The 27,476-nt window shown below is 44.1% G+C and overlaps 2 protein-coding genes and 1 long non-coding RNA gene across 5 annotated transcripts; 2 read left to right on the top strand and 1 right to left on the bottom strand.

Moving 5' to 3' along the window:
* Positions 1–17,090, top strand: PDCD4 (programmed cell death 4). Of its 3 annotated transcripts, XM_042818095.1 has the most exons (13): positions 2,527–2,615; positions 3,130–3,276; positions 4,398–4,492; positions 7,756–8,055; positions 8,602–8,696; positions 10,327–10,440; positions 10,661–10,882; positions 11,153–11,250; positions 12,636–12,750; positions 13,533–13,640; positions 14,591–14,701; positions 15,157–15,296; positions 16,349–17,090. In XM_042818095.1, exons 3-13 carry the CDS (start codon positions 4,453–4,455, stop codon positions 16,407–16,409), a joined length of 1,404 nt encoding a protein of 467 aa, XP_042674029.1. In that variant the 5' UTR covers positions 2,527–2,615; positions 3,130–3,276; positions 4,398–4,452; the 3' UTR covers positions 16,410–17,090. The 3 variants fall into 3 exon arrangements, with proteins under 3 accessions (XP_042674027.1, XP_042674029.1, XP_042674028.1); XM_042818093.1 differs by lacking the exons at positions 2,527–2,615; positions 16,349–17,090 and adding an exon at positions 1–304 and having other exon boundaries at positions 15,157–16,317; XM_042818094.1 differs by lacking the exon at positions 16,349–17,090 and having other exon boundaries at positions 2,594–2,615; positions 3,132–3,276; positions 15,157–16,317.
* BBIP1 (BBSome interacting protein 1) lies at positions 15,286–18,007 on the bottom strand. The gene is made up of 3 exons (XM_042818097.1): positions 17,935–18,007; positions 17,678–17,859; positions 15,286–15,582 (listed from the first exon to the last, which is right to left on the bottom strand). The coding sequence occupies exons 1-2, from the start codon at positions 18,002–18,004 to the stop codon at positions 17,690–17,692; spliced, it is 240 nt and encodes a 79-aa protein (XP_042674031.1). The 5' UTR covers positions 18,005–18,007; the 3' UTR covers positions 15,286–15,582; positions 17,678–17,689.
* A 1,192-nt stretch (positions 18,008–19,199) lies between these two features.
* On the top strand, positions 19,200–27,361 carry LOC122159970. Its single transcript, XR_006168716.1, has 3 exons — positions 19,200–23,027; positions 25,364–25,512; positions 27,218–27,361. It is a non-coding gene; the product is annotated as an uncharacterized LOC122159970 (long non-coding RNA).
* Positions 27,362–27,476: the final 115 nt, after the last annotated feature.

Genomic DNA, 27,476 nt, shown 5'->3' with positions numbered 1-27,476 from the left:
GAGGGTGCAGGGTGTGTGTGCCCCCGACCCTGGGCTGGCGGAAGGCTTCTCCACGTGTTTTGGGGAACTGCAGCCAACGGATCCCTCCCCTGGGTGTTCTGGGAGGGCTTGGCCAACATGTGAGAAAGGGAGGGGAGAGTCTGAAAACAACCCAGCCAGCGCTAAGGGAAGAAGAGAGCTGGGAAGTGACCTGCTCGCCTCTCTCCCAGCAGTTTGCTCCAGGTGGGAGAGCAGGAGGGGAAAGGAATCCCTGCAGATCCTGTGTGGCAAAGCACGGCGTGGCACAGTGGAGCTCGCAGTTCAGGTAAAAGTGGGATGTTAGCAGCTTTTCCTAACAGCAGCTTGTGTGGGAGCTGAGCAATGGCCAGGAACTGGGTTTGGTTTGCTTTTTCGTGGTTTTTTTTTTTTTTTTTTTTTTTTTTTCTTCCTGAGTTTGAGTGGTAGATGGGAAAGGGGAGAGTGGGATTCTGCCCTCTTGTTTTTATGGGGATTGAGTGCTGTTCATACAGCCGGGGAGGGAAGCAGGGAAGGAGCAAGCTGCTTCCTGCAGCCTGGAGATTAGTACGTAATGGACTATGTCTTTTTAACATTAAGGTTTTAAGGCAAAAAAGGCAAAATGGAGATATCTTTGAGTAGTTTGCTTGATACAACAGGAAGATACAAGTAATCTTGCATGCACATCATTCCTTTTTCAGGTCATAGTGTTCTAGAAATCAGAAATTTTGTACTGCAAATCTAGACAAGATTTTCAGTGGTTGATAACCAGGCTGCTACTAGAGACGTGCAGCAGAAGAAAGGAAAAACACACTGTTTCCTTGTCTGGAAAAGCGCTGGTTGGTTCAGGAGTTTTCCTCTTCTTCTGATTTAATCAGATAGCTTTTGGGCCTTGGAAGTGATCCAGCCCTAAATATTACAAGAAAATCCTCCAGCAATTTTACAGAATGCTTTAAAACAGGTAGTAGCAACAGGCAGGATGCACTGAGGTGTTATTTTGTGGCATCTTCTCTGGTGCGGGTTCCTGTTACTGTATCACCTCTCATTCTGTCATCACTCCTGGCTGCAGAATCTCTTTCAGTTCCTCTGTCTTGCTGTGGGGAAGCTGAATTCCACGATCTTTGTTAATGGATAGATTCTATTTTCCACATCTCAGTGATGATGCTGTAGCATCACATGCTAGGCAGTGAATATGCAAAGAGAAAAGTAGGAAATATTTTTTGATTGATGAGAGAAACATCTTTTGAGAATCCGCCTTATATGAAGAAAGGCTTGTGTGATCATGCCAAGCTGTCCTGCCTGGAACATGGCCGGAACCCGGAGTTATCACAAACAAGAAAGATTTTCTTTCCATTGTGTCTGGTGGGGGAAGTGTTTATCACTAAAAATACAGCAATCATGCCACACAGTCCTTTAAAAGATCACTGTTGTTTTGGTTCTTAAACTTCCTTCTGATGATTCATGCCGAGTAGGGCCAATAAGTGAACACAGCAGCACTTACACAAGGGAAATTTGGCTGCAGTTCAGACTGATTTGGGGTAGAAATACATTGGAATGATATGTAAAAAACAAAACAAAACCTAAAACCAACAAAAGTCAAGTCGTAATGTTGTAATTCCCTCGCTGGCAGCTGAAGAACCCTGTGGTGTTGTGCACTGAAGCAGAATGGCTGCTCAGGGCTCTCAGGCAGGACGGACTGCAAAGGGAGAACAAGGGCTGAAGAAGCTGTTGGGAGGGGCTGAGCAGAGGCAGAGCACTTGACAATAAAACAGGCTGTCACCTGTAATCAGGTGCCTGGTCTTAAGCACTGTGGATAGAAAAAAGGGTAGTGCAAACTAATCTGAGGTAGAAAACCTGTGAGCCGGTGGATGGTATGCAGGCTTTGGTTATCAGCGTGAGTTAGCAGCTTTTCCTAACAGACCTCGCAAAAAAAACGTCGGCTCCGGGACAGCCGTGCTGCTCCTGGGCAGCCCCTGTGATGACCGCACAGAGGAGGGGCAGAGAGGTGCTGTGTGAACGGAAAGGGCCTGAACCTTCCCCCTCCTACCGTTAGCAAGGCGAGGACGAGGTGATGCACCAATTTTCTCGTGGCTTTGTTTAAAACATAGCAAATATTGATTTTTTACAGTAGGAGCACACGCTGCTGAGCAGCCAGGCCCTGTGCAAGCAGGCTGGGCAGGCAACGAGCGCAGCTGCACAGGGAACCCCGCTGAGCACCGCCTGCTCTCCACACGAGAGGCCCTTCCCGCCCCCACACCGACGCGGCCGACATGCTTCCCCCCCGCCCACCGTGCCTTTCCTTTCCTGCCACCCTTTTCCTTTCCCCACCCACCCGCCTCTCTTTCTTCCCGCCGATTGGCTGCGGCAGCGGGCGGGAGTCAGCCAATCGGAAGCGCCGCTCTCCGCCGTGTCGCTGGGGGGAAGAAAACAAAAACAAGCAGAGACGGGGCGCGCGCGGCTTGGGGGCGGGGCCGAGCGAGGCCGAGCGGAGCCGAGCCGAGCCGAGCGGAGCCGAGCCGAGCCGCCGGTAACGGTCCTGCCTCGGTGTGAGGGGGCTCGGCAGGCTGCCCGCCAGGTATCCGGGCCGCGGTGAGGGGCGGCTCTCCGCACCCATCGCTGAGGTAACCCCTCGCTCAGGGGGCGGTGGGAGGCCGTGAGGCGGCGCTGGGCCTGCGGCGCGGCGCGGGGCGGGCCGGCAGCGGTGGCTCGGGCGGCCGCAGGCTGTGAGCGCTGAGAGGGCGGTTTGCGCGGGAGGGAGGTGCCGAGCGGCTCCGTGTGGCGTAACGCGGCGGATTTTATCCGTACGGTGATAAAAGCGAGGTGCTGGAATTGGAGCAAGGCAGAACCCGGGCTGGGAGGAGGCGTTGCGGAGCTGAGGGCGGTCGGCATGGCAACGGGGATGGTGGAGCTCGGTTATTCCACGTCCTAGTTACAGACAAAGCGGGGTGCTGCGTCCTGACGGCGTATGGGGGCTGTGCTGACTGTTATGCTGCCATATGGGGAGGATTTCAGTTAGGGCTCCGTGAGGAAGAAGTATGCCTCTGCCTCGAAGGGAGAGCCTTGTTACTAACGGTGAATGCCTTCCTCTTGATTGTTGTTTAATGCCGGCTTTGTGTCTTGTCTGCTTTTTATAAGAGGTGGACCAACAGATGGAACATTCCACTAGGAAGAACGAAACTGTTCTTACAAGGTAATTTGCTCCGGTTAGATTGAAGTCTGCTCAGGGAGGCTTGTGGTCAGCGGTGACTGGGAGCGCTGGGAACACCTGAGTGATCAGCTGAGGTAAGTTGGGAGCATATTTACTTAAAAAAAATAAAACCTGTGGGCTGGGGAGGACTTCATAGTCCATTAAATTGTTAACTGTTGAGACAGATGTTGAGAAATAACCAGATCATGAGAGCTCAGCGCTGTGCCCTAAAACGGTTACTTTATTTTCAACGGTCTGGGCTGAATCATGAGCAGTTAATGGTTCTGTGGTAGGAAAGTGGGTATGAGAGGGAAAAAAAAGGAAAGAAAAGCGGAAGGGAGGAATGTCATTTGGTGTCACAATGTGACGGCTCAACTGTAAGCAGTTTTCAGGGCAGCAAAAGGTGAGAAAGGGTCTGAATTCTTGTGAGATGGACACGTGCCAATGGTACTTGCAGTGCTACAGGGTGATAAGTGAAAATCTTGCGGGTAAAAAGGTGTGTGGGGATTCATGAGGCTACACTAGTTTTGTGTAAATAAAGATGGATGGGATCCTTTTCACAGTTACCTGTGGTCATTTGTAGAATAGCAGCTGCTAGGAAGAGCGAGTAACAGAAAAAAGAGAAGTGTTGGGCTGTATCCCTTGCTGATTGGCACAGAAGCGTGTGAAAATTTGGCAGCTGTACATCGACATAGTGTAAAATATAAAAACTGTGTTCCTGAAGGGAGCAATTAAAAATGTCTTGTTTTCTAAAGGTTTGTCTGAACTTGATAAAGTGGTATCATTTTATCACTATAGTTCAACTTGGAGACTGTTTGTCTTATGGATGCAATTACAACATTAATGCTGTATGCTTATATAGATAACTGCTCTGCAGAAGTGAACAGTCTCAAGTTGATAGAGGTCACTTATCAACTTAAGAAGGCTGCATATGGAGGGCTTTTATCCTAAACGTAATGGCTTTTATCCTGGTTCCACCTTTATAAGCAGCAGAACTGACAAGTGCTAAGACATCAAGGCTTAAATAGACGTGTTTAAGGGTGGTGCTTTCTCATGTTACATCTTCTACCTTCCCAGGAATTTTTCAGTGGATACTGGTAGTTAATTATAACTTAAAAAACATTTATTTTTGTGGGTGAAGCCTTTGCAGCTCTTTATTCCTTCAGGAGTTACTCTAGCGCTTTTCTTCCCCCTAAGCTTCTCCATTTTTGTTTAGGCCTTGAAGGGAGAACGTTAAGACTACATTTCATTGTCAGTTCTGTTCAGCAGCTATGGAAATAGAAAAGCAGCATGTTTATGTTAGCACAGTAGGTAAGTAATGTATTCAGTATTCTTTTTGCCTAAAGTTGCTTATCTGACCTGAGCTGTTCTCTGTTGTAAGTTGCATTTCTGGTTATTTTAAAAATAATACTACTATATATATATACACACACACACACATATATATATATATATATATATCTTCATCACATATTTACAGAATTGTTGTTTCATCTATGTATTACAGTATCCTGCTTGATGTTCGTTTTGAACCTCCTTTAAAAGCAGTCAGACACTTAACATATCTCTAATAAGTTACTGGATAGTGACTCTGGACTCCTTGTATGCTATTTCAGTAGTGCAAATTTGAAGACAGAGGTAAATTCAAATGTGCAGTATGAAGGTACATTTAGAGGTGCAGGTTCAGCCTTACCTTTCTGTCTAGCTTAAGATTAGAAGAAAGGCTTGGCTAAAGTGAGCAGCAATGGGAAAACATTACTGAACGCATGTTATGCTGTCTTGAAATTGATGACTTTGTCCACATAAAAAGTGCTACATTATGCTTAGTCTGATTAATGCAATGTCAAGTTGTGAGGGTCTGCACTGACCTTTCTATCCCAGTGAGTTGTTGTAAGTTTTAAATGATTTTTAGAAAAAAATACAGGTTAAGATGATATGTGACACAGCTGAAGTTGCATCATTTTTCCTATGAACTCCTACTTTAAACCAGAATCAGTTCACTGTAGTAGGTTGCTTTTCAGCATTTTAGAATTACATTTGGGTGGTAGAGAAGAAGCTGTGAGATATCTGAACAGATCTAATTTGGTCGGATGAAACTTGTGGGTAGGGAAGTACTTGCTGAGTGTTCTTTTTGGTACTTCTTGCTGCAGAGTACCACAGATTTTAACTGGCTTAATAGCAGATTAACAAGAACAATTTGGGTAACTTTTTAACACATGGCAAGTAAAGCCTTAGAGTGTACAGGACATGTTGTTGCTTGTATGTGTGTGTATAGATATGATGCCACAGTGAGAAGCTGAAAAAAAAGCATGTCATTTGATGTATACATTTTATAAAAAATGATTTTTAAAAAATAAAAGTATTCCAAATTAGTAAAAGTTGAATCTGTTTTCTCCAGAGTAACGAGGTAACTAATAGTGGAGGGGCAGCAGGTCGCAGTGTTGTACAGAAAGAAGCTGCAGCTCCGAGTTGTATGCTGCTATATTAAATAATAAATACAATACAGTGTGCAATTTGAAGTCACATAGGCTGCAAAGGATTGCATTTAGTCTCAAACCTGAGATCAGGAAGGTGTGTGGAGACTGTCCTGTAGCCTCACTTTTTTCCTTAGCAAGGAGTGACTTGTTTTCATTAATTGGTGACCATTTCCTTTGAAAACTGAGGGAGAATGAAGCGATCAGTGAAGCGTGGGGTCTAAACTGGAGAAACAAATGGGAGGCTGGGCTGGGAGTTCAGTTAGCTGAGATGAGCTGGTTCTGCAGAGGGCTCCCTGGGGAATTCACAGAAGAAAACCTGTTCTCTTCAGCTTTGCTTTTTTGCCCTGTGCTAGCTTTATGCAAATCTTTCATTGTAGTATTAAAATATTAGACAAACTGAGAATGCTTGTTGTGGGAATGTTTTTCAGTAAAGGGACGTGGTTTTTCTCTTCTTAGCTTGCTGCAAGCTTAAAGGGAATACTTTTGTGGGAGTACAAGCTTAATACAAGAGTGCTTGTGTTACTGTTCAGCTGTAGCATTCACAGCTGTGTGCTCCTGAACGGTGGTTCTGTGATCATGAAGCAGGCAGTTGCATCACGCTGTCATCATTTTGTAGTGCAGTATCCTCTTTGATATGGATATGCACTTTGAGGTTAGAAATATTTTATTAGAGTGCTTTGCTTTCAAAACCCATTTTCATGAGCCTGTTTTGAAACGAGAAAATACAGTTCTGGAGCTATTGTCAAGTGGACGTTTTTAATGGAGTGAATTGGAATGGTAAAGTAATATATTCAGCTACGTTCAAATCACAGTTTAAAATATTCTCCATGTTGTGGGTTTATGGCTATGAACGTTTCTGTGAAGCAGGTTTGGCACAGCTGGAAAAGCAGCTTCTGTGTGCCTCATCTGTGTGCATCCTTGGGCTGTGGCTGGAAGTTGTATCTGTGAGTCTTCTGACTGCAAGAAAAGGAGGCTGCGTAACAGAGCTCAGGTTGTTGCCTTTGTGTGTGTCATTAATTCACACGGAGTCCCAGAGTGCTACCTGGAATATTAAGCAGGTCCTCAATTGCTTTTCTTTATTATTATGTATTATTCATCTTCATGAGTTGAGGAAGATGAAGAAATTACAAAGACTTTGGCACTTAAAACGTTCTACTGATCCATAGAGTTTGTGTGGGAAGCTTCTTTGTGAAATAAGACTTAATCCACACATAAGATTTGGATCTGACTTCACAAATGAGTGACATTATTGCACTTCTCAGTGCTCTGAAACATTTGTGGGTGTTGTAAGAGGGATTTTTTCCTTCTACAGAGGGTGTTTTAAAAGGAGACCAAGCTAGTTAACTGTTACATATGACTGCAGCGAGGAATAAACCGTGGTGACTTTTAGAAACAGTCTTGCCTTAGCAGACAATAAGGAACAATCCCTAGGGAAGTGAGATCATGTTGGTTCAGAACATTTATTCTGAGTCTTTGTTTTCAAACTCTCCAAGTTTTGTATTAAACAGCTTTTTTTTCTTCCTTCAAAAACAGAAATTAAAGCAATCTCGTACGCAGGCTTTTGTGTGTCTGTCACTGATTTTCCAGACAGTGAGCCTTGTTTGAAGTTCCTCGAATGAGAGGAATGCTGGTTGATGATGTAGGAAATTAATTACAAAGTCACTGTGGTGACTGTTCAGTTAATGGCATTGAGTTCTTACAACATTCACTGCACGGACAGTTGTTTTTTTCCACAACAAGCATTGAGTGGGAGGAGTGATAACCAGTCACATAGGTCTTATGCACTGTGGAATTCTGATAAATTGTTTAACAAGGGTGGAGTTTTCTGTGGTTTACCTATTTATAAATGGTTCATTCGTTTGCTTTCCAACTATTAACATAAGCTCTGTTTAGATTGTGGGTAGTATGTGTAAGGGGATAAGGAACTCCTTATTACTGTGATGTGTAGACACATCTAAATAAAACATCACCATTTATCTGTTGGAAGTAAGAGTAGTATATAATGTTGTAAGCCATTTTAAATGCAGCGTCCTCTGGTATTTTAACATAAACCAGTTCAAAGCAATAACAGATTTTTCACTGTGTTTTCTTTTAAAGAAGTGGAGAATCTGAGTGATGCTCTGTTCTCCGGCGATGAAGAAAATGGTGGCTCTGAGGAACGAAAGACTGAAATCAACGGCAATTGGATTCCTGCAACTTCTATTACCGAAGCCAAAATAAATGCTAAAGCAAAGAGGCGGTTGAGGAAGAATTCTTCAAGAGATTCTGGGAGAGGAGACTCTGTTAGTGAGAATGGAGAGACGCAGAAGGCTGGGCTGGTTGTACCAACAAGCCCTAAGGGGAAAGTCCTGGACAGGCGCTCCCGGTCTGGGAAAGGAAGAGGTCTTCCAAAGAAAGGTCGGTGTGGTTTGGTGATGAGAGTAGCTGGTAAAGATCCTGTCCAGAATGCAGTGCTGGTGTTTTTATTGAGAACTGCATTCGCAGCACACAGTCTTTGTGCAGGCACTTGGTTCTTTGTTAGTGGCAATAGGAGTTAATTGCAGGTGGAATCTTACCAGGAAAAAATTGTGTGTATTCTTAAATAACTTTAAGTATCTTTTATTAGTAAATTGAATACACAGGCTTGAACTGTTGTGGTCAAGTGGTTCGCAGAAGTGTTACCAGTGTAAACTGAGGGCTTGACTATATTTAGAAGTACAGTTGTTTCAACCTTCGGTAATTCTTGTGTGCTTCTGTGCACTCTGCTTTTAATATCTTAGTGGAAAGTAACGAAAAGGCTGCTTGCTGAATGTCATACAGATGCTTCTGCCATTTTCAGCATATGTTGCCAGAGTCAGTGGCTACAAGCACACCTGTGAGTGAAAGAATGTTGGGTTGTGTTCAAAGTCTTGTTTGTAAACTGTCTGTCCTTGCTTAATTTCTTACTGTTCTTTATTTTGCCAGGTGGAGCAGGTGGTAAGGGAGTCTGGGGAACACCAGGTCAAGTGTATGATGTGGAAGAAGTAGATGTTAAGGATCCTAATTATGATGATGACCAGGTAGGCAAACAAATTTATTTGCTCAGCGCTTGTTTTGATTTTATATTAATTAAAATTACTGTGATGCTCATATTAATAAATGCTTAATCTCACAAGTTATATGGATGTTTGACTGGCTGTATTAAGTACTCGTTTGTTTGTTTGAGAATGGATGATTGACTTAAAGAAGACTGGTATAGAAGTGTTGCAATATTTAGCATGCTCAGGTCTTACACCCAAGCCCTCCTTCTGTGCCTGACTAGGCAGTGTGCTTTTCCCAGGTGTGTTCTTCTCTTGCTGGTTGTCATGGAGGTGAATGCTGCAGTGCTGCTCGGAGTTGCATGCAGGCTCTGCGTTAAAGTACGACACAGACTGCAGTTGGGAGTTTAGCTCATGAGGTTACCTGCTAGGGGTTTCTTTCTTCTTTGTATCTCCAACACTGTGGATACAATATCTTGTATCTTCTTGGTGCAAACACTTGAAAGCGGTATGAAGTTGAGGACCCGGATTTTCTGTTTATTTACATATATTTATTTAGGATATGTTGTGGAAGATTCTGCTTTACAGCTATGTAAACACCAACAAAAAGAAAGCCATTTCCTCAATAAATTTTTATCAGATTAAATCTCTGAGATTACAGGCACAGATTATTGATGTCTCTGTGACAGATGCATTTGTGAGACCGTAAATAAAGACCTTGTAACAACAGCAGAGTGATGGTGGTGTTCTTTGAGCTGCAGCTTTTTGTTGTAGCACAGCTGCTGAGATGATGCTCTGTGGGTATCTTAGAATCCCTTCTTCCACTAATTCATTGCAGATTAGCAGACAGCTATTGAAAATGAAGTTGATGAATGCATAAAATAAGTTTGTATGAAAATTGAGAATTGCATTAAACTCCTGCTTAGCTTTTCTAAGATTGTAAACAAAGTGTTATGATAGAAGAAGTAGGCTTTTGGATTTCTGCTGTAATTCTTGGTCCTAGAATATTTCTTTTCTATAAGTATCAGTTGGATATTTCTTTGAAACTGCAGCAATCTGTAATATTGCTCTGAATGTTCTGTAGTCTGTGAGGAACTGAATCACACTGGGGAGTCTTGGCAGTGCTAGAACTCTTCAGGACCAGTTGCTGCATAAGGTTTTCCTCTTAGGGAATAGCTTGGCTTACAGATGTTCTGGAGGTGCTTTCTCTGTCTGACAGATCTGTACATGCTGTCACCTGTCTGATCATGAAGACCCCCTGAGGAAGGGGGCAGACAGGCAGGCTTGCTGGCAGAAGTGTCAGTTGCAGGGAGTTGCTAAAAGTTTAATCTTGTGGAACTGATAATTCTGTGGGGCTGGGGTAGGAGTTTCTGTCACCGTCTCTTGAGTACCAGGGTACTTGATTCTGTGTTCACGTGGTGTCAGAAGAATGCTAGGAGCAGAGTGTGGAGTATTTGCTGCCATTTAACAGTGAATTCAGTTAACACTGAACTCAAAATACAAGAAGTATGACATTTAGCCAGCACTGTCCACACTTCAACCATAGGGACATAATCTGATACTTTCTGGTGGAACACTGACTATGAGGACTAAAGCATTAGAGGTATGGATTGTGTTTTGATGCTGTTAGCACTTCATAAAAATCTTTATGTTTTGTTTCCTTTTGAAACAGGAGAATTGTGTCTATGAAACAGTAGTTTTACCTCTGGATGAAAGAGCATTTGAAAAAACCTTAACACCGATCATACAGGAATATTTTGAACATGGAGATACCAATGAGGTTTCGGTACGTCGTGTGCTTTACACTTATTTTAGGGGGCAAACTTACAGTGCACAAGTGAGTCTCGAGTGCTAGCTGTAAATGAGTGTTTGCCAGAAAAGTGCATTAGAAGTTAATTCATGACATAGGTAGAAGCATACGTGTAATTGTGGAAATATTTGTTAACAACGTACATTTCTATCATGGTGAGATCTTAACCTGTTTTCTTTTACAAATTTTATTTTAGGAGATGCTGAAGGATTTAAACCTCGGTGAAATGAAATACAGTGTGCCAGTGCTGGCTGTTTCCTTGGCACTAGAGGGGAAGGCCAGTCACAGGGAGATGACATCTAAGCTTATCTCTGACCTTTGTGGGACAGTAGTAAGCAAAACTGATGTGGAAAAATCATTTGACAGACTGCTAAAAGATCTACCTGAATTGGTGTTGGATTCTCCCAGGGCACCACAGGTATACTGACAGATTTTTATGGTGGTCATCGAAAGTTTTTCTTTTTAAATTGTGCCTAAAATTAACGAAGCGAAATGAAGTAAGACTGTATTTTGATAAATAGCTATGGAGAGCCTTCCAGTTTGTAATCCCTGTACCCAGTTCCCCAGGCCATGCTTTTACACTGAGGTAAAAAATAATAAAATCTGAAAACCAAGCGTATTGCACTTGTCTGCTTGAAACTGTTTTCAGATTCAACTTTTACTTAAAAGTGTTTCTGTTTTGTTGTAGTTGGTGGGCCAGTTCATTGCCAGAGCTGTTGGAGATGGGATTCTGAGCAGTACTTACATAGATGGCTACAAAGGCACTGTGGATTGCATCCAAGCTCGGTAAGTTTCTTGCGGTCTATAGCTGTGGTTTTCTATTTCAAATGCCTAATAAAATCAGGAATTTGGGACATGGACCATTTGGTTCTCAGAGTTCATTTCTGATTTCAAGCAATCAAAAACGTGCAGTCTGCAATAACAACAAAACCCAGATTTGCTCAGGTCAGCTAAGAAACGCTGGAAGTGCCTTAAAAACACACGGATACGTTTAGGTCAGTTTGTGGGGTTTGTTGTCCCACTTCAGTTTGAATGGGGAGCCTGAGCTGAAACAAGAAGTGGTTATAAAAGGTTTTGTCTTTAGGAAAAGCTTTAATGTGACTAATGAGTTACAGTGTCAGCACAGCTGCTTTAAAGTTGTTGTGAAATGCACAAGGGATGAAGTGTTTTGCCTCATAAAGGTTTCAAATTTGTATATTTTGTAAGTTTGTATATTTGCAGTGTATTTTCCTAGAATGTGGCACTTTATTCATCAGTAAATGTTTTCAGTTCCAGGCTGAGATGTTTCAAGGAACATCAGAGAGAAGAGACATTGTAATAATTAGCCATGTTTTTTTTTTTATTGTTTCTTCTCCCATAAGTGTTTCAGACTTGGATAATGAGGTGCTGAACTCCTAAAACTTATAAAAGTTCCATTTGTTCTGATTAAAGCTGCATACTTCTATGCATACTTCTAGGAAGAAGGCCAGGGCTGAGCCGCCTAATTTGGGGGTTAAAGTTGTGAAAACTGGTAGTCTGTTACACAAGTTTCTCTTGTGGTATGAAGGGTTTTAGCCTGCATGTTGCACATCTGGGATGTTTTGCTGCCACTGCAGTTTTTTGGTCAGTCTTTGCTGTGTGTTAAATCTCAGTGAGTAGCGGTTTTTTCACTAACACTAATATGAGCACTGGGAGATAACTGGTCCTTTTTTAGCTGGATAGTGCTTCACTGGATCTGCCATTTCTTCTTTTTCTCACCTACTTCAGTTTTTTCATCTCTTCACAACTACGTATTTGCCTTCTGAAATGCTGTTTGAGCTTGAACTCCAAAGTTTCACAATTTTTTGGATAGCAAATTTATTTCAGCACGAAAGTCACTTCTGTTTTGAGATGTACCTGCCAAGCTGCATCCTTGGAGCAGTCCAGCTACAATTCATCTCGAAAAGAAACTGTTCTTTCCTTTGAGAGCACTTCAGGTTCTGCACTGATGATTCAGACCTCCTGCCTTTGCAGGATTCTTCCCTGTCCCGAGTTCAGTATAACCAAGAGTGTAAAGGTGGTGTGGCCTCTTCCCAGTCAGGATCACTTTGACTGAAGAGAAGTGATAGATGTGGTGGGGGATTGCTGTGGATGTTACAGGTGTCTTCCAATGAAGTTTCCTCACTTCCTAAAACACTGCCTTTACTTTCTAGAGCTGCACTGGACCGAGCTACTGTGTTACTGAGTGTGACAAAGGGTGGAAATCGCATAGACAACGTGTGGGGCTCAGGAGGTGGCCAGCAGTCTGTGAAACACCTTGTTAAAGAGGTAGCTGACTTCTACAAGTCTCTTCCCTCCAGAGTTTACTCTTTAAGCTTATCTAGTTTGGGATGAGCAGAGAAATACACATATTCTGCAGCTAAATGATGTTTGGTGTCATTTTTAAACAAATGTTCTTATTTCAGTTTGTTTCATACAAAGTAGGTTTTGAAAATCGATGATCATTTTGCTGATGGACGTGGCTATCATTAGTGACCAGTGGTGGAAACATACTGGTTCATATTCTGCATTGCAAGTGCAGCTATTCTTGCTTCAAGCTAAACTTCAAGCACTTACTGTTAGGGTTTATAGTACAAAATGGTGAAGTAATGTTAGATTACAAAAGAAGTTTATTTCTTGGCGCCAGTGACTAAAAGCACAGCAATAACTTGAAAATAAAAGAGGCTGGAAGGATTGTGCAAACTTAAGAGATTCATGCCATGAAGTAGGTGGAAGGTTTAAAATAGTCATGATGTAATCTCTCGTGCTGTGAGTGCAGCAGATGATAAAGAGTTCAGGCATTAAGATAAACTGACAGTCATCACTTGCAGCAAAGCTTTTAGTGCTAGCACATCTGTATTATGCTACAGAGAGAGGTATTGGGCTTACACTGCGTTTCAGGTTGCTGTTCATGCCTCAACTTAATTACATTTACTAGAACTCCAGCTGCAGGTTTCAGGAGCTGGCTTGCTACTAGGTTGATCACAGATCACCAAAAGAGTTGGTGAGACAGCTTTTAAATCTTGTACCTAACTAGTGATGGGTGTTTTGCTTGTTTTAAAATGCAATAGATTGATATGCTGCTGAAAGAGTACTTGCTTTCTGGAGACCTGCTGGAAGCTGAACGTTGCCTTCAGGAACTGGAAGTACCCCATTTTCACCATGAACTTGTATATGAGGTAAGGAGAAATGAGTCCCTCTAATGACTGCCAGTACCACCAACGGGTTTTGTTTTGATGTGGGTATGCATGCAACTGGAATTTAAAGCTCAGTTGCAAGTTTTGATGTTACTTAAATTATTTCATGTAAAGTTAATGGTTTATATGCTCACTTGTGTGTTGTGCAACTAGCTGCTGGTCCCTCTGGGAAGACCCAGAATGACATTTTGGTTGTTGGGTTCAGACAAACATCTGACAAATAAGAGCCTAGCTTACTTTCTGCTGAGGAATACCAGCAAAAGCCCCAGGTTGTATTGGAGTTTATTTCCTTTTAAATACACATTACAACAGATTTCAGACATCTGGGTATACCAACAGGTGTTACCTGTTTTTGTTAAGTTGTAGTTTCCTTTTCAGTGTGGAACTGTTCCATCTAAGTACGTGTAGAAGGCTGAGATAATTCAGAACCACACTATATGAGAAAGAACTCTGCTGTATCTAGTAGTTGAAATGGTTGTTTACCAAGAAAGCCAAACACTCAAAGTTATAAAATTATCTTTTCAATAAATTGACTTCTTATTCTAGGATAGAAAACGGACACCTGTTGTTGATGGGGTTTGTGGAGACTGGTACATTTTGAACTTAGGAGTTCTTGTTCTAAAACCCTAGATACAAAATTAATTGCCATCAGTGCTGCAGCAGCCATGCAGATGCAGTTACGTACCCCTCACAGTAGGCAGGGCTCTTCACTCCATCTGGTCCTTTCTCTTTTTTCATATCTTCTATCTTTACACAAATAACTTTCTATCAGGCTTTCCTTTCAAATTGGGACTGCTTGTAGCAACTGGACTTGTCTCCCAGAAAACACACAGTGTTACATTCACTCTTCTTTGCACGTGGGTGTGCTTACACAGCATGTACTCGAACCACTATTTTCTTTTTAGTTAAAACCTCTGCATGGTTTGTTTTAGGCAATTGTGATGGTTTTGGAGTCAACTGGAGAAAAGACCTTTAAAATGATGCTGGATTTGCTGAAATCTCTCTCGAGGTCTTCTGTCATTACTATGGACCAAATGAAAAGAGTAAGTATGGCATTGAAAGAATGCTAAGCAAGATCTTCAAGTAGCTTCTATTTTCTTTTAAACGCTATTTGTAATTTATTGCATCTCTCATTGAGATGTGTGGCCTTCACTCTATCTACAGGGCAGAGCAATTAATCCTTCTTCCTTGTGTTACTAGCAGCTAGGCTATCGTATGCAGTCTGTACTGTCTGGATTTCTGTCTTTTTAAGAAGCTGAAATACTCAGCTAGTGTATTCATATAGATACGCTGTTGTGTAACACCAGCTCTTGGAATGGGCTGGTATGACACCTTGTTTTGCCACTAATTTGCAGGTGTTCTGCTTTCAGTTTGTTGAAACTGCTTAAAGAATATATGAGATTGCATTAAAAAGAAGTCCTCTTCTGAGTGCCAAAAGATGTTTAGAAAACTGTAATTCTAGAACAACCAAATCATTATTTGCATCCTTAAACTACAGGGCTATGAACGAGTTTACTGTGAAATACCAGACATTAACCTGGATGTGCCACACTCCTATTCTGTGCTTGAGCGGTTTGTAGAGGAATGTTTTCAGGCTGGAATCATCTCCAAACCACTGAGAGACGTCTGTCCTTCAAGGTACTTGCTTTATTACAAAGAGGTGCTGGCGCTCAGTTTGAAAGCAGGATCTTATAACCTGGGTGTGACAGGCTGGTACAGAGACTAGGGAAGATGGAGGAACAAAAAGAGCAGGGTGGATACGTATCTGAGGGAAGTGAGCCTCTGCTGGAATCCCCGGCAGCGTGCTTATGTGCTGCAGCAGATGAAGGCCTGCCTCTCCTCTCAGTTTTGCTCATTTGTTTGGCAGAGATCAGCGCAGTGGAGCTGGAAGATTCAGGAGTTTTAATGATCCGTGCAGACAAACCTGAAGGGGAAAAAAAAAAAGTTTTAAAACAGTTTAAAACATTGTAAACTGAACTGAGTTCCAGGATTAGACACCAGTCGTAATGTTTTTGTCAAAAAGCAACAAGGCATTTATGTGGCAAAATCTCTACATACCTGATTTAAAAAAAAAGGCAACCATGAGATGCACGAATATTGTAGTGTTCTCTGTTTCATTATTGTTTTACTGTAGCTAATCAGTGTTCTGTATTTTCAGTCAGAATACAACCTGTAAATTTCATTTCCTATGGGGAATTCGTAAAAGTTTAAATTTGATGCTAAAACTATTCATGATTTCATGCATCAGAAACGCTGTCAGGTATTTTCCAGTCTGTCTGTATCTCAGTATCAACTTGCACGTGGGTTTGGTAGGGCTGAAAGTCATTGCTGTGACAAAAGCTGGATTATACTGCAGCTCTCATCAATATACTGAGGTGTTTTGAGCTTGTATTTCAGTTTGGGGTAGAAAAATACCATTTTTAGGCTTTCAAGCTAGCAGCTTTTAGAAGTGTGAATGGTAATGTTCAACATTAAACGGTTAGGAGAGTAGAAATTTGAACAGCCTAATAACCTTAGATGTAGCATTCGGGTGCCTTAGTTTGCTAGTGATCATGACTCATTCTGCTCATCTCATACACCTCGCATTTGGCTCCCAAGACCAAGAGAAGATTCTTCACAATGACAGATGGGCAGAAGAAGTGATGCTGCTGTACACTTGCTGAAAATATACTTTCTACTTTTTTTTACAGGGGCAGGAAGCGTTTTGTGAGTGAAGGAGATGGAGGCCAGCTTAAGCTAGAAAGCTACTGAATGTTGGAACCAACTGCTGAAGACTTAAAAGCTGAAAGGGAAAAAAGATAGGTATCTAGATATATATATATATATATACAAACACACAGGCCTTTTTGGCACGTGTGCATGTATGTATGTATATGCATATATTATATACCAAATTTCTAAGAGTTGCTTAGCACAGTTCATATTTTTTTAAGAGCACATGTTTTGGGTACAGATCATTTTTTTTAAATAGTTTTATAAATTTCAGAAAGAAAAGTTCTTTCTCCGGGCATCCAATAGACCAACTGGCCACTCTGTTGTGGTGCCTTCAGATAAGCTATCTTTTTGTAAGTGCCATGTTTATGACCTGTCATTCCATGTTTGCATTCACATTTGACTGCCGCTGTTTCTTTCAAGGACAGTGTTTTCATTGTACAATCCCTGATTTATACAGAGCTTTCTAGAGGGGTCAGGTTAAGCCGCTGTGATCCCCTTCGTTGCTGCTGCTGAAATACTGTGCTTTGGGAGGAAAAATAGCTGTTTCTTTGTCTTAAAGAGCCCAAGAAATGAGAGCTGGGTCATTGGACAAGTTCACCTGTTCCACTGGTCGGTTTTAGGTATTCCAGCCAGCACGTACCAAACCGGTCCTTTTTTCTATGTAACTGGAAAAGTGAAAAATTCTGGTAAAAACATATTAAAAATATTTTTTGTGAAGCTCTCCTTCCTGCCTTTTGCTTTTAGGCTGTTCCAAACTCTGAAGCACGTGCACTGCGCAGCACTTCTGTCACCAATATTTGTATTACAATAGGTGTTAAGTACAGAATGACGGACAGTCCTGAAGGGGACCCGACCCACAAGGTGTGAGTCCAACTGCTGGCTCCACACGCGGTCACGCCACGTTCAAGCCGTGTTTCTAAGAGCAGCGCCGTGCCGAGCCGTGCCCGCTGCCCTGGGGCAGCGCCTGTCTCTACCCGCCCCTGCCCGGCCGCAGCTCTGTGCCGTTCCCCGGGGCTCAGTCGCTACTCTTGCAGAGCAGCAGAGCTCGGCTGCCCCTCCGCTCCCTGGGAGCAGCTGAAGGCTGAAGTAATTAAACTAACGGTACGAATGTACGGTGCGGAATTAACAAGCCTTTTATCGCAGTGCCCCTGTGCCCTCTCAGTGCTGCACCGTGGCCTCAGGCGGGGACGCAGCTGCGGCTCTGCGGGAGGAAAGCCGCCTCCTCGGGCCGCGCGCGTCCGTTCGCAATGCAACCGTGCGGGAAGAACGAGACGAAAGGAGGCCCCGGGCCGCTCGGCCGGTACCTGGCACCCCGCCTAAGGCTGCGGCTGTGGGCCCGCAGTGCCTTCGGGTGGCCGCGACGCCTCCATGGCCGCGCGCTGCAGCTGCTGCAACTGCTCCAACTTCTCCAGTGACACCGATTTGAGGGGCAGCACCTTCGGCTTGCACAGCACCATGCCGGCAGCGTCCTCCACCGACAGCTGCCCTGCGAAGAAGACAGAGCAGCGCGTCAGCCGCCTCGCGACGGTGCCCGTGGCCACGTCCCGCCCGCCGGCCGTACCTTGTTTGGGCAGCACCTCCCGGAACGCGCCCTTACCCTCCGGCATAGCGCCTTCCGACCACACGCGCATGCGCCGGGCTGCCCGGAAAGCCACACATCCCGGCATGCGCCGCGCCCGCAAGCAGTGCATGCTGGGGGTTGTAGTCCTTTGGGGAGGGGGAGAGAAAGGCGTCGGCCGAGGGGGAAGCAGCTGGTTCTGCAGCGCGGCGCCGTGCCGGCTGCTGTCGGCGCACGCTGGCTCGGCTGCGGCCGGCCTGCCTGAGTGCGTACAGCTGGCGTGGCCGCGAGGCGCGGGGACCGCTGCTTTTCATAAAAAGCCAGCGGGTACCGACCGACGGGGGGGCTCTGCCCGGTCTGACGCGTTCCCGAGTTCGTCTCCGGGCAGCGCCTCGGGGTTCGTGGGGTGAATCACGCTGCTGGTTAGAAGGTAAAAGCCTCGAAGGTCGAGGGCATAAATGCAGCCAAACCAGCCCGGCCGGTGCGCCGGGATCCCCCCCGCAGAGCGCGGATTTGCATTTCCGAGCTCCCTCCCGCCGCTCTGCAGCAGCTCGGCGCACAGCCGCCTGCAGCGCGGGGCGGTGCGGATAGGTTCAGCTCACAGCCCTCGGGACGGGCCTGGCCCGCCCTCCGGAGCTGCCGTACCGCAGCTCTCGCCAGTGAAGTTGCCTGTGTTCCCACACGCACTGTTTGTGTTGGCCGTGGGTTCCTCGAGGGTCTGCAGGTAACAAAGTCTTCACAGTAAGGGTGGTGAGGCAGTGGCACAGGTTGCCCCGAGAGGCCACGTGTCGCGTCCCTGCAGACAGCCGGGGTCAGGCTGGATGGACTCTGAGCACTGATGGAGCTGTAGGTGTCCTTGTTCAGGGTAGGCGGCTGGACCCGATGGCCTTTAAAGCTCCCTTCCAAATCCAGCTTCTTACAATTCTGTGATAAATTCTGTGCTGGCCATGTGCTTCCCTCTGCTGTCTGCTATGGAACCTAAGGCACTCTATGGTCTACAGTAAGACCTGGGATAAACCTTTAACTTCCAGTAAGCAGCATCTCTCTGACAGTTATTTAAAGCCTGTCTGCATTGTTCCAGAACTATTTCCTTTTTCCTCTAAGGCAACCTACAGTAGGAAACTGATGGTCCCTTGTATAATCAATAGATATCAAGATGTTATAATCACAATATAATCAAGAGAGTTAAGCAAAGTAGACAACGATAACAAAAGAGAATAAGTGGAAGAGCTCACCACAAAACACCAAGAGAGGTGATCTCCAGAAGAGATCCTTCCCCTCTCGTAGCCAGCTCTTAAATAGGTCTCTGGTCTTAAATAGTTATGAAATGAAAATTGTGTGCTGTGAAACCAACAGTTACTCCTGTGGTAATAAATTTGGTCTGCAGAGAAAGAGAAAATGAACTGAAAGCAAAACGTTGAAATCAAATTGTGGGATAGGTTTTTTGACGTTGTGGATGACCATGAGGATCGGCATCTGTAGCAACCAGAGCCCATCTCAGTCCTGCAGGGAGTCGCTTTGTAAACGCAGTTTTCCTGCCAACGAAGTTTGTTTGCTTGGTGATAAGAAACAATGGTCAACTGGATGTGCTACTTAAGCATTTTAGTGCTTGAGAAGAGGAATCTAGATTTGTGCTAAACCTATTTTCTTAGTCAAATGCCGGCTTGGCAGCCTATCTGGAAAGCTGGTAGCACCGTGGCAGAGTGATTATGAGGATTGTTTTCAGCAGTCTCTGGTAAGTCTGCTTTTAAGAAAGTTCTTTCGTTAAGGAAAACACAGTTCTTATCTTCGGGATTGGAAAGACTGCATGAGAAAAAGGCACGGGCATTGCTGGGTGCTCAGGGTCGTACTTTTCAAGGTGCCTGAAAAGCAGTGATGGTTTTGGCTTTGAGAAAGACTACTGTTCATCCACTAGAGTGATATTAGCTGCAATTAACTGATATTCCAGTTATGTATGAAGGACTCCATTTTTGTTCTGCTAAGGAAAGCATAGTTATATTGGTTTAAGTTTGTTTATTCCATTTCCTACATCTGGGGGTCGTTGTACTCTAATACAGGCTCTTTTTCTTATGGTAGCAAGACGTGCTTGCAGTGGGACGGCACGATTGGTGTGTGACCTCGCCCAGGCCTGAAGTTGTGCCCTCACTGTGTGCTGTGCCTTGGGGTGAAGCCAGATGGTGTCTGACACTGGGTGAGCAGACTTCCAGAGACAACGCACTCTAGGTTCCATCCTTTTTTACTGGTGTTTCAAACAAGTTATTCCTGTACTCTGCAGAAAGCCTCACGACCACAAAACCAGCAATAATTGTGTAAATGATAAGCTTGTCTTCCTCCTCCTTTATCCAGATATTCTGAGTGCGACAGACAGCAGAGATGTGCATTGCTGGAATCCAGAGAGTTTCATAATGTGGCAGTCGCTTGCTGTGAATGCCACTGCATAAATAAGACAACATTTATTTTAAGTACTGAGAAACATTCTAAGTAGAAGAAAAAAGTGTTCAGGTGAAGCCAGTCCCATTTGTTTACAAGTCTTGGTTTTGTTCTTCATACATATTAATGCTTTTCATTTGTATTCTGATTTTTTGAACCTTTCAAGTTCATGCTTTCCTTCTTTTTTTTCTTTCTTTTTTTTTTCCTTTTCGTGCAACAAGAAAGTCTGGATTGAGACCTTACTTTAAAAAGGAAAATCTGGTTGAACGTCCTGTATAACCATGCAACTCCAGACAAAGGGTGTTTAAAAAATACACTTTGAGAAAATTGCTCATCTTGAGAGCAGTTTTCAGCTCTGAGTTTAAGTAATTTAAGTAAATACTTCGTTGACAGTTTAAGAAGCTTCTAACAACACCTATCTCTGTTTGCTTTTCAGGGAGGTCTCTCTTCTACTCTTCTGAACATTTAGAGCTTGTTTCACCTCTGTATGTGCTGATGAAGTCAGAAATGTGGTGTACCAGCATGACTAACGTGTGTTGAATAATGCATACAGATGCTTTCAGAAATGCATGCACAGATTTCATGCAGTTGTTCCCTTAAGCTGCTGAGCAGTAGGGGGGGTGCAGAGCCGTCCTCAGGGCAGCAGGAGGAGATGGGTTGGCATCCAGGGAGGAGCAGAAAACCTCTGTGATTCCCTGAGGAAATCATAAATGCCTTCAAGGCCTTAAGCTTCGTAGCCTGGTGTTTAACCCTGTGCTTGTTGTTGGAATGCTGTTAACATATAAGTGATTTCTTCTAGTTCAGGCTGCTGAATATACTCATTTTAAATTCATTGTTGTTTGTTGCAGTGCTGTTCTCAAGCTGTACACATCAAGACAAGGAGGAGACATCCTTCCTCAGCTCAAAGATTCTGTCTCTCCCTGCTATGGATGCAAGTACGAGCGCCTGGCCATACGTTCCCCAGGGTGCAGACAGCTTTCTGACCAGCTGCTCTCCCTGTTCTATCCCTAGCAGTAACATCCAGGGAAAGCAGAGGCCACTGCTCTCCTGTGGCTGTGTAAGAGCCCCGTTCTGGGCTCGCAGGCTAGGTGCTCCAGAATGGCGTTTCTAGGAGGTTGCTGCTCCACTTGTGTGGTTTCAATCGCTTAAGTCTTTGGCCTTGTGCCTTGAAGTGCCAGCAGAGACATGCTGTAATTGCCCGTAAACGCACCTTCTGTCATATCATTGTTTAATTATTCCAGCTTCTCACTGCCACGCACTGCTTACTGTCTCTCCTGCTATCTTTATTTAATTGAGTGGAAAAAGTCTGAGACTTGTGCTTCACTCACGTCGCTTTGTATTTATCCAGCATCACTGGATCCTGCTTTGAAGTGCCGGCTTTTGTATGCAGAAGTCGGTCTTCTATACAGAAAAAATAATGTCTATGTCAAAAGCGTGTGTTAGAAATAGAATCAATATTTTAACATATGGTAAACTCTGGCCATAAAGCTCTTAACACAGTCAAATGATTGTATTATTATCCTTTGAAACTTGGCTCTGCCCCTGAGAAACAAGGAAGGGAAAGAAAACTCGAATAACCAAGCCCTTGTCCTCACAGTGCAGGACTGTTCTCAGTCTGTCGCTTTGTCTGTGCCACTTCTTCCTTTTCTGTCTCCCAGCTCTGTTTTCTTCCACATTGAATGCATTCAGCTCCAGGAGCCTTCTTTCCTCAGCCCATCCCTATGGATCTGTTTTAGGGCAGTACCAGATGTCAGTTCAGTCCCAAGATTCACCCTGCAACATCCCCATGGGAGTTCCAGCACCGTTTCAGACAGCTCTAAAGCTTCTATACCAAGCCTTGCAACTAACCAAATATTAATGTGTAGAAAAAAATAATCTGAGATCTCTCCAATGCTCCCCTTGTCTGTATGGCCTGTAAAAGACGTGGCAGCTTGTTGGCTGCTTTTCTTTCCTCCCCTTCCCTGTGTCAGTGACAAATGCACATTGTTTTTCTGGTCTTCAGTTCAGCTTTCAGTCTCTGAGCCAGAAAAACGCTTTGTGCAGCACCTAGCACACCAGATCAGTATCAAGGCAGCTGTGTGCTCCTACACCAACACGAAATACTAGGGTTGCTGGCACTCACTCTGGCCTAGTTTGCCTCTCTCCTGGCAGGAGTTTGATGACGTCCTCCTGGAAGATCACTGTCCATCTGAACAGATCTAGCTTTCAGGATCCTATTTTATTTCTTCATAAATTGTCAACTGAGATTTTCATTTGCAGGTGTGCTCCTTATAGTGTTCGGCTCCTTGACTGAGCCAGCATCATTTTTGGGGTTGTACTTTCCGGCTTCCCATAACTGTAAGATTATTCATTTCATACTATTTTCTGATTTATTTTTCATCCATCTCTTTCCTGCTGGAAAGAGCAATTTATATAATGATTTCACTGTGGAATTGACTTCAAGCTTTACTGCTATTTGTCACCATTCAGGAAATCCATCCCTGGCTCCAGAAGAACACTCGGTCCCTGTCGACAGTCTGAAAGAGGGAGAGAAAATAGATAGCAGAGCTGCAGCTATTAAGACCAACAGGCACATATTTTATTCCAACTCAGTTTTCCATTCCCAAATGCCTTTTGAAGAAAATCTTTTTTGTTTGAGAGAACATGAAGGAAGGTTGTGGGTACTGGTGAGTTTTTTTGGGGGGATGGAGGGTTGTTTTGGTGGTGACGGTTTGTTGTCGATGTTGTTTCATAGGGACTGTCCTGTTCTTGCTCATCTCCATCTTCCACTTTTCAGGCAGCAGGCTCACAACAGGGACAGGATGTCATCTAAGGAAAGCTGCTGCTGCTTCTGGCCTTGGTTAACCTGTTGGTGATGGTGCTTGCCTGGGCATGGGGCAACTGGCTTTTCACACAGCTCAGCATGGACGTGTTGCCACTCCCAGTAATTTTTAGGACACAGTCGAGTTGTTTTTCCTGAGATTACTGTACCCATTAATCTTAAGAAAAACATGTAATAAAACTGTTCAGCCTTCCTGGGGCCACCACTCCCAGAGACCTTTCCCCCTTTTGGCTTCTGCAGTAGCTTCTTTCCTTTGGCTTTGCAGCTTTATCAGCTAGAAATGATAAACTACAGAATTGGTTGGCTTCAGGCTCTCTTTTTTGCAGGATAGGCTATGCTTGTGCCTATTGAGGAATGGAAGATCATAAAGGACGAGGGGGAGATGGAAGGCTGCTCCCTCTTGTACACAGTGCAGGGGCAGGATACAGCTTTTTATGAAGTTCAGCAAAGAAAAACTTGGGCTGCACACCGTGCCATACCAGTCAGCCTGGTACTAATGTTCCTGGACCTTTGAAGGCAAGAAACGACATGCAGTGTGAACGAAATCTAAGCCTTGCTGCACCAGAGCACTGGTGCCAGCCAACTTTAGAAGTCTGATGTGAGAGTCAGGTGGAGCAGGTAGCATGGCAGGAGATGCCATGTATCACCTGCAGGCATGTAGATCTGCAGTGCTGCTACGGCATCCAAGTCCAACCGCAATGTGTGGCATGCAAGAAGCTGGTGAACCCATGGCCACATTTGACTTGAATGCACTTTCCTTGGGAGGAAGTGGCTTTTCCCTTGAATAGCTCAATTCCCCAGGGTCCCTGGGGAGGTCAGGGGAAAAGTGATTTCATCAGAATATGTTCCAGAATGCCTTGACAAACTCTTATCATCTTGACTATGGAGTCAAACTTAGGCAAACTTAACCTCTGTAGTTTTAAAGCCACTTTTGTGAGTACCAAACTCCTCCTCCTCCTTGCTTTGAGAGTTATGCTGTCCCTGGTAGGCGCATTGCTTACTGTGGTTGAGGTGCTGCAGACCCAAGCCGAGAGAAGCTTGTCTACCAGTGCACAGCGTGTCCTTTTGCATCCTGCTCCATCCTTTTGGCTTCTCCTGGAATAGGTTAGCAGGTACCAGAGAAATGAAATGAGTCAGGAAATGTTGGTTTCTTTCTGGATAGCCTGACTGGGCTGAAATAATCAGCATCTGTTTCAGTTTAAATGAGTTTTCATTCCAGCCTTATTCCCTTTTCAAAGTACAGAAAACCGAAGCCTTTAATTTGCCCTGTCTTTTACTGTAGAGAAAATTAGAAGTTTCTGTCAGCTGATACTATCCCACCTAGAAAATCTATGCTAAAATAAAATACAATGTATTGTCTATTATGAATGAAAAAGCTCTTGCTGGTTTCTCTCATTTGTAGTGTTAACTTTGAAAGATAAATTGTTTGAACTGGTTGGCTCTCCGATTGTGTAACTGAAGATCAGCTTGCTTGGTAGCCTGATGGATCTGCAGTTTCCCCTTGCACTAAATAAGCTGCAGAACTGCCAGCCCTGGGGCAGTTAGGACACAGCATATACTTGAAAAAAATTGTCACTTTTACTAGTAAATCAGAGAAAATAATCTCATGCATGACATCCTGGATGCTTCAGGATTGATCCATTTGGAACACCTCCTGTAGGACCTAGAATGTGTGTCTGAAACTCACAAACATACATAACTGCTAATGAGTTTAAAGTTGAAGATGGCAGGCCCAGAACTGTTTTACGTGGAAGTTTTGCAACCCTAAACCATGAAGCTTGGTTTTGAGGACATGGGCATGTGGAACAAACTCCATCCTTTTTTTCTTATGTGTTTGCTTTGTAGAACCAACAGCAAGAAAAAGTAGAAAGAATTCCTTGTCTCTCAATTGAGCAGACCTGACTGAGCACAGAGAAGGAACAGAGTAAAAAATAGTAACATCTTGCTGCACTGTAGTCCCTCAGCAGAGAACCACATTTTGAGGTTCCCCTTCTTTGTGTCTTTTGTATTGCAACAGAAGCTTTCGCTCTGGTGGGCAGTCTTTCTCTTCAGTGTGGTGGATCTTGTTGGCCATTCTGTCCCAGTGCTGGTTCCTAGGAATTGCCAGTGGTTCTGGATGTGTATGTTCATTCCCCCAGGTACATTTTCTGTGCCTCATATTCTCCCTCTCTCCCCATTTAGGCTGTGCCAGCTCTTCCAGCCTCCCCACTTTCTGCATACCTGTGACCATGGCTGTACAGCCAGGATTACATCTAAGGTGAAGACAGAAAAACCATGATGAAGGCTTATGCTATTTTCATGATGGATATGATGCTCACAAAAATGAAAAGGTGACTGTCGTGCCATCAGCCTTCAAAGCTTTCTTCTTTCCCACAGAACAAATGAACATGCTGCAACCCTTGGCTGAGAGACTGAGGCCAAGTTTGTCATAAACTGACAATTCAGGAAAAGGAGAAAGAATAGAATAGGATGGGAAGGTCAGGGCAGAGTGAGGTGTAGATGAAAGAATGGTAGAAACTTAAACTGAGAATTTGGAGGTTTGAGATGAGATGGAGGGAGGCTGAGATTCACAAAGAAAGCGTAATCAGGAATTAGAGGAGTTTTATGCTGAGATCATCTGTGCAAGGAACCAGTAGCAGGGGAGGGACAGCAGTCAGCAGAATTGTTTGTCAGTGCAGAGAAAGTCACAGGGGATAGGAAGTTAGAAGAACTGGACAAAGGAGACTGAATGAAGAGTTGGCATAGGGAACTGGAGCTGGAAGCACTGTTGGATGCTAAGAAAGGAGAGGCAGGTGGTGGACATCTGAAGGTGTCAGCTGGGCATAGGCAGAGGGGAAGGGAGAGGAGTAGTGGGGAGAGCTGCAGGCTGGGCAGCAGGAAAGGCTGTGAGATGGGGGGATGTGCTGCTGGGCCATCTCTGCTCTCCAGGCTGGCAGCCAAGCAGGGCTTACTCGAGGCTGGCCTTCACTGTGGCTCAGCCAGCAAAGAATTTGCCTCTTGTTGGTCTGCCCCAGACAGCGAGAATTTAGTGCCCTGGGATGAGGCGGCAGCAGCTGCCTGCTGGGGGAGCAGAGGGCTTGCTTGTAGTTAGATAAAAAATAAAATTACAGTTGGGAGGAAGTAGTGAAAAGGCCACATGAACAAGAGAGAAAAGGTCAATTCATCAGTCCGGCAGCCACTAAATTAAGAAAAATTAAATTAATTAATTAAATTTAATTAAATTAAGAAAAGGCAGGTGGGGGCTATAATATCCGAGGTATCTGAATTCAGTCAAAGATGATTCTGAAGTTGCTGGATTGATCTTGTGGTCAGCTTAAGCAAGCTTAACAAATTAATTACAGTATTTTAGTTCATTGTGTAAGAGCTAGCTAATAAATCACGGTGCTTTGTAGAAACATGCTTGAGACAACTGTGTAAATACTATATAGCCTTAGGAATGGTCTTATGAATCCACGGAATAATCCAAATTCCAGCACTCCTCCCCCTCCACTGCTGGTCTAGATACAGGATAACAGTCACTGCTGTCATCTGCTCCTTTTTGAAGCAGGGGGGCAGAGGTCTGTGTCAGACATGAGGAGGTACCAGCAGTGCTGGGGACCCAGGGAAGTGCCGTGATGCTGTGTGATCTGCACCACAACAGTCCTTTTAGGAACATGGGGAATGCTACATGTTTTAAAGGAACATTACTATGGTTGCAAAGTCAGGCATTTAAAAGTTAGGCAATGCTCAAATGAAATGCCTCTGAAACCTTAATTCAGTCTGTGTACACATGCAGTTATGAAATGCTTGTTAATTATATTTGCCCTGCTGTTCATTTCAGCATGAATGGCAGTAATTCAAGAGCCTCTCCCAGTTCTATAAGTTTTCCTATAGAAATGGAGGCTGAGCAGCCTTTGACTTGCTGTCTTACAGAGAGGTACTCAGAGGTAAATACTATGAGATTCAAAATACGGGCCAGCTGGTGTGATCTAATGCTAAGGGACAAACACTGCTTAGGATGCTGATCTCCCTTACTCGTCTTTTCTCCTGGCTCAGGTCTGTGTCAGTGAAGATTTGGGAAGAAATGGTGCTGCTAGGGGCTGAAATTGAGCCGGAGCTCAGCTACCCGACATCCCGTGGGTGGATATAAAATTAACTACTCAATTTGTGCAGATTAAAAACAAATCTTGCGTGTATGAACTCTGCCTTTGCAGAAATGTCTGTTAGTTTTGATTGTTGGCACAAGCGTTACTGTAGTATCGGTCTAATCTCATAGTACATATTTAAGGAATTGCAGCAGAAGGGTGGAGCTAAC

The sequence above is a fragment of the Centrocercus urophasianus genome, unplaced genomic scaffold (genome assembly GCF_019232065.1).
Source record: "Centrocercus urophasianus isolate 14NV4802_14NV808 unplaced genomic scaffold, USGS_Curo_1.0 seq_17, whole genome shotgun sequence".
Taxonomy (NCBI): domain Eukaryota; kingdom Metazoa; phylum Chordata; class Aves; order Galliformes; family Phasianidae; genus Centrocercus; species Centrocercus urophasianus.
Note: the sequence above shows the minus strand (reverse complement) of the source record. Positions and strands in the feature narration are given on the sequence as shown.